General features: G+C 42.6%; 1 protein-coding gene and 1 pseudogene across 1 annotated transcript in view; both read left to right on the top strand.

Moving 5' to 3' along the window:
* The first annotated feature begins 202 nt into the window (after positions 1–202).
* LOC114042696 lies at positions 203–672 on the top strand (annotated as a pseudogene).
* An 887-nt stretch (positions 673–1559) lies between these two features.
* The window catches only part of IL1RAPL2 (interleukin 1 receptor accessory protein like 2), a 444607-nt gene continuing 439337 nt past the window's right edge, over positions 1560–6829 (top strand). The window contains exon 1 of the mRNA XM_027861417.1: positions 1560–1957. Within this exon, the coding sequence (XP_027717218.1) occupies positions 1560–1957 (398 nt within the window). The remainder of the gene's footprint in view (positions 1958–6829) is intronic.

The following is a 6829-nucleotide window of genomic DNA, read 5'->3' as shown; positions in this document are numbered from 1 at the left end:
ACTTTTTCCTTATTCAAATCCCTTTCCCTTACTGGGCCTCAATTTTCCCATCTGGTAAATTAGGGAATTGGATTAATTGAGCTGTAAGGTTTGGTGACATTTTTGAAAAAGATACTGGCATTCAAGGCTCCTGCCTCCCAAACTAGTCCATATCCCCGCTAGAACCTTATCCACCTTCCCAGAACAAGGACAGCAATGTCTGGGAGCCTCCCAAGCTTTATCAAAATGGGATTTATTTTGTCAAAACATATGAATGAAAACATGAAACAGCAGCAGGAATTTATGCTCGTGAATACTCGACTTCAGATGGAAAGGCAATTAACGATACAAAATGAAATGAGAGAAAGGCAGATGGCCATGCAGATTGCTTGGACAAGAGAATTCCTCAAATATTTTGGGACATTTTTTGGCATTGGTGCCAGTGGTCTCACAGCTGGAGCAATTAAAAAAAAAAGCAACCAGGCCTCTTCCTCCCTGTTGTTCCATTAAGCTTTATCCTTGCTTATCAAATATGATGTGGGCTACGGAACCCTTCTGCAGAGGATGAAAGGTGAAGCAGAGAACATCCTGGCTGCAGAAAACAGCAAGCGGCAGCTATCAAGAGGAATGATCACTTTTGAAACCATGGAAGAGTCCAGAAAAGGGCAGAGCAAATTTTTCATAGAAAAATGAACGTTGGTTTACTAAGCCATACCCAAAGCACAAAATAACTTGGTTGCATCATAGGGTGTTTTATTTAATTTTTGAACTGGTACCAATATTTTGGATATAATGTGGTTTATAAAAAAAATAAAACTTATCATGTCTCAAAGATATCTTGTATTTGACTTCTTTTGAAGGAAAATATCTCCTCTTTCATATTTTCCAGGTAAATGTGCTGACACCTGTGGTAATACATAACTTGTTTCACAACAATATATATGTATGTATATATATATATAAAGCTTATATATGTACTTTTATACCAGTATATTATGTACATTGTAAAACATATCTAAAGTTGAAATATAAAAAAGATGAAATAAATAATGAAAAAAAAGAAAGAAAAAGGCACTGGCTCTGAAGGTAAAAGGCCTAGGTTCAAATCCTGCCATTGATGCTTATTACCTTGTGGTTTCAAGCAAGTCATTTCCCTTTCTGAGCCTCAGTTTCCCCATCTTTCAAATGAAGGGTTTGGACCAGATGGCCTGTGAAATCCCTTCCAGGTTTACGCCCAGGATACCTATCTAGGAACCTATTGCTCTAAAGCTGCATAGGGCATAAGAATGAAGTTAAGTACCCATTGGACTATCTAGTCCCTTTGACTCTGTGATTTTGTAAGAGACTTAGGCAAGGCCATATAGAATCACATAGTGGGTAGGGCCAGGATTTGAACTCAGGACTTCTGACTCTACATCAGTCTTCTTTCCACTCTACCATGTTTTGTCTCATCTAGGACAGGAAAGGTTATGTAACCTACCCAGTGTGGTACAACAAATTGGGGTCAGAGCTAGGAATTGAACCCAGATTTCTAATTCTCCGATAACTTTCTCACAATGGCCCTGCCCCAATTTATGGGCATGATGCAGATGACTGTACCTGGGCTGGGATGCATGTGTGTTTTCCTTCCTCACATCACCAGGGAGGATATTTCCTTTGCCCTCCCTGCATCTCACATCTCTTTTACTCTGCTTTTGCTTTCAGTGGATGGCTGCATCGACTGGTCAGTGGACCTCAAGACATACATGGCCCTGGCAGGAGAGCCGGTCCGAGTGAAGTGCGCCCTGTTCTACAGTTACATTCGCACCAACTATAGCACGGCCCAGAGCATGGGCCTGAGGCTTATCTGGTACAAAAACAAAGGGGACCTTGAAGAACCCATCATCTTCTCTGAGGTCCGAATGAGCAAGGAAGAAGACTCCATCTGGTTTCATTCAGTAGAGGCCCAAGATAGTGGGTTCTACACTTGCGTTTTAAGGTGAGTGTCATGTTCAACAATAGGCCTATGTTTCTTTGTGTGTAAAAGTGAAGGGGTTAAACAGGTTGGCCTTTAATGTCCTCTCTTTCTCTGGAAAATCCCCCAAATTAGATCTCATTCTTACAGCCTAGAGTGCTATAGTTTTGTTTTGTTTTGTTTTAAATTCTAGTGTCCTTCACTTTATACACAGAATGTGTTGCATAAAACTTGTATCCTAAATGATTTTTCTGTAAGTCAAATCCTTCTAAATGTACTCAGCAAGTCCATTTTTTTTTTGGCTAGGCAATGAGGTTAAATGACTTGCCCAGGGTCACGCAACTAGTAAGTGTTAGGTGTCTGAGGCTGGATTTGAACTCAGGTCCTCCTGAATCCAGGGCCAGTACTCTATCCATTGTGCCACCTAGCTGCCCCCCATTATTTTTTTTTTTAGAAAATTCTCTGGATTAGAGCAACCAGCCCTGGAGTCAGGACGTCCTGAGTTCAAATTCGGCCTAAGACACTTACTAGCTGTGTGATGCTGGGCAAGTCATTTAACCTTAGTTGCCTCAAAAAAAAAAATCCTCTGGGTTCTTTTATTCAGAATTGTGGCTTCAGTGATAAAGTGGATGGAAACTTGGAGTCTGGAAGACCTTGGGCCCTAGTCTTACCTTTGACCCACATGAGTCATGTGACCCTGAACAAGTCACTTAACCCCTTAGTGCTCTAGATTACCAGTGTCAAACTCAAATAGAAACAGATCCCTGAAAGCTGCAACAATGACAAATTAACATTATCTGTGTTGTATTTTTATTTATTGTGTTAAACATTTCCCAATGGCATTTTAATCTGGGTCCCAGCAGCACTGGGGTTTTGAGGCCAGGTGGCTTCAAGTTTGAAGTCTCTACTCAAAGCAACTCATTCAGACGATAAATTACAGACAAGTGGCTTTAGTGGAGAAAGTTTCCACATTGTAACTCCCCTAAATTGATGAAATCTCAGTCCTGGTCCTAAAAATTCATGGATTCATGTCATGTGCAGATAGCCCAGGTGACAGTGTGTGAACTCCCAAGGTGATTCATGCACAGAGCCAAGGAAACGCTTTCATTGCTCCCCACTGAGAGCCTACAAAGATCTGTCTGTGTCTCATGGTACCTTCGAAGGAGAGCTTCACAGTAGTTGCTGCTGCTGCTGCCATCTGCAAGCAGAAATGTTCAAGATTACTGTGGAAGAAGAAGGCATGACCCTTAACATTTGACCCTTTTTTTCATTCTGATAGTGTTGGTGGAAAATTGCACTAAGGACCGTCTTGTTCTCCATGGCCCTAGAAGGCAGGATTGGGAGCAATGGAATGATATTAAAGGGGAGCTAATTCTACCTTCATTTAAGAAGGAAATTCCTAAACAGTTTGAGCTATCCATCAGTGGAATGGGCTGCCCTGGTTGGAGTGAGGTGAAGTGGAAGTGAGTCCTGGGAGGTAGCTAAACATTACATGGCTATCCACTTGCAAAGGGGATTCATGCTAAGGGCAGCAGTTGGAGAGTTCAATAGGATGGAAAGAGCCTTGAATTTGGAGAGTGCCTCGGTTTCCTCCTCTGTGAAATGAGGGGAGTGTTCTAGACTGTCCCTCTAGAGCTAGCATCTTATGAACCTAGAAGCAGCTTGGAAGACGGCAGGACTCACTGTGCCGTGGATTATGACAGATGAATAAATGACATTCTTTGGCATCGGAGAAAATGGTTATATGTGTTACATCGGATCTGTAGACATCAGTTCTTGTACAGATAGCACTGTTCATTCTCAGAAAAGAATTAGAATTGTTCATTTAAACTGTTAGCTCTTGACCTTAGGGTTATAAGGTAGGTGGGAATTTCTCCCCAGTGCCTTTGACTTCTGAGGGGCTGGTCCTACTTTGTCCATCTGTCAGTCAATCGATAAACATTTATCAAGCACCTATGAGATATTAGACCAGGCCCTGGGCTAAGTGCTGGGGATACAAAAAAAAAAAAAAAAAAAAAAAAGGACAGTCCCTGCCCTCAAGCAGCTTACAATCTAATGGGGAAAGTAAGTACACAAAAGGAAGCTGAGAGAGTAAGAGGAGAAGGTACCCAGACCTAGGGTATAGTGGAGTCCTTCAAAGAAGTCCAGATTAAGTGTAGCCAGGTGGGAAAAGAGGATATGGCTGTGTTGGGTCCCTCCTTAAATGGGGATTTTGGAGCTTATTTCTCCATCCTTCAGTCATTGGAGTAGAGGGTGCTGGTGAAGTGTGATTACCAAGGTTAAAATGGAGACCTGTTACTTTGCTTCATATCTCCCTGACCTGTATACCCACAGATGGGAAGGGTATATGGGAACCCTGGGAGATGGTAAGGGAGCAGAGCTGCCTCATCCCAGAGGGCAAGGGAAGAGAGCCTCGACTGCAGAATGACCATCCTCTGTGCACCCCAATGCCACACCATGCCTTGCAATGCCTCCTTCTGGTCTCTTCTTTCTGTTCCCCACACTGCTCTCACCTCATTTCAATTTTTTAATTAATTTATTTATTTTTAGTTTTCAACCTTCACTTCCACAACATTTTAAGTTCCAAATTTTCTCTCCATCTCTCCCCTCCCCCCACCACAAGACAGCATGCGTTCTGATTACTTTTTCCCCTGATCTGGCCTCCTTTCTATCACCTTCCCCCTTCTCATCCTCTTCCTCTTCTATTTTCCTGTAGGGCAGGATAGATTTCTATACCCCATTGCCTGTAAGTCTTATTTCTCAGTTGCATGTAAAAACAGTTTTTAACATTTGTTTTTAAAACTTTGGGGTCTAAATTCACTCCCTTCCTCCCTGCCCACCCACCCCCCTTGAGAAGGCAAGCAACTCGATACAGGTTATACGTGGGTAGTCATGCGAAGAAAAACTAATGATAATTCCCTTTATCCTATTCCTTCCCCCATTTATTCTATTCTCTCCTTTGACCCTGCCCCTCCTCAAAAGTGTTTGCTTCTGATTTCACCCTCCCACGATCTGCCCTCCCTTTTATCATTCCCCTCCTCTCTTATCCCCTTCCCCCCATTTTCCTGTAGAGTAAGATAGATTTACATACCCAATTGAGTTTCACTTCAATTTTTGACCCATATAAAATAATTCCCCATTCTACCTCCACCTGAGATGAACAGAATGAATTATACCAGCCCTCCCTGCCCAAATACAAACAAGTTTAGTTGTCTTTTCTCATCCTTTATGGAGGTTCTCAGAGCCTTGCTCCTCAATATTTTATTGTTTTATTTCTTCTCCTGGTTAGGTCAAGTTCTAAGTAGCCTCTGCATTTGTATCAGCCCGTGACAATGTGCTGATATGTTGATAGTTTTATTAGGGCCATCATCCTTTTCTGCTCTTGGACCCAGCCTGTCTCATTCTGCCTGTGAGCCAAGAGACCCACCACTTTGCTCTGACCTCTGTGTGGCAAGTGAGTGTTCCCTCCTGTCATGAAAGAAAATTATCTGCCTCATCTGCTTCCCGTACTTGGAAATGTGCTTAATGCCTCCCTCATTGTTACTCGGAAGTTTTCTCGGCCAGTACATACTGTATTTGATAGGATTTAATTTCACTTTTCTATTGATCTTTGAAAAGTTAAGTGAAGAGTTAGTTGCCCTGGAGGTAGCTGACAGGAGAATAGATAGGTTATTTCTATTCTTCTTGAGTCTGGATCTTATAGATTTAACTGTCCTTGGAGCCCTTCAAGATTCTGCTCCATAGATCTATAGGTACTGGCGTTGTCTTTCATTTGTTTGTTTGTATTACTATACCTGTGATTTCTTTGGTCTAGAAGGTTTTCTCACTTACAAAGTTGTCTTGCTGATGAGAAAACTCCCTCTAGCTGCACAGATTGGTGAATACTCTACAATTTATCATCTCAGAGAGGGTGCTGAGGGACTAAGGTGCCTTGCCCAGAGTCTAGCATATGTCAAAGGCAAGCCTTGACCTCGGGCCTTTCTAACTGTGAGGCCAGCTCTTCATCTACTGTGCCAAGAGTAGCAATGTTTTCTTATTGGTCAATGGAAGTCAGTGGACTCAGAAAGCCGGGATTGGTATCCATGTTTCTAACCTTGTATGAGTTGGGTTAAGTCCTTATCCTTTCTGAGACTCAAACTTTCTATATATCAAGTGGGGGGTGATTATCCTTATCCTTCCAAGCTCACAGAGTTGCTTTAGCACTCCATCTCCCACTTGTAGCCTTTGGAATGTCCCCCAAGCTTGGAATGCATCCCCTGTTCACCTCTGCCTCTCAGATTCCCTGGTGTCCTTTAAGGCTCAGCTCAGGCCCCCATTGCTACATGGGACCTTTCCTGATTGCCTTGGCTGCTAGGGCCTCCTTCCACCTGTGCTGACTCCCTCCTCCACTTACTGAATTCCTGACTGGAGCCTTCATTTGAGGAAGGCCCCAACCATAACTCCTTTCTCTTCCTACTCTGCTCTTGACATTCCGGATTTTTCCTCTTCTCTCTGGCTACCTTATCACCCTGGAGACACCTGGAACCCTGTGTCCCACCCCTTGTTCCCACTGATGACTTCTGACCCAAAACCTCTACTTGAGGAAGGGCCTGAGACAGCCACAGCTCACCTCACTTGTCTCCCAGCTCTGTTCCTGATTCTCCCCAGACTTTTCAACCTTGTTCTTCAGCTAGATCCTTTCTTCCCCTCTGTTTATTATCTCCCTTTTATCTCTTGTCTTCTACTGTTACAACATAAGCCCCTTGAGGGTAGAGATTGCCTTTCTTTTTACTTGTATTTTTATTCCTAATGCTTAGCACTGTACCTAGTGCATAGTAATTACTTAAGGTATGATTTATATCACCTTACTACCTGAAATTCATTTATACATATATATATAATATATTATATTATACA

Source organism: Vombatus ursinus, unplaced genomic scaffold, assembly GCF_900497805.2.
Source record: "Vombatus ursinus unplaced genomic scaffold, bare-nosed wombat genome assembly UNPS02014735.1, whole genome shotgun sequence".
Classification (NCBI taxonomy): domain Eukaryota; kingdom Metazoa; phylum Chordata; class Mammalia; order Diprotodontia; family Vombatidae; genus Vombatus; species Vombatus ursinus.
Note: the sequence above shows the minus strand (reverse complement) of the source record. Positions and strands in the feature narration are given on the sequence as shown.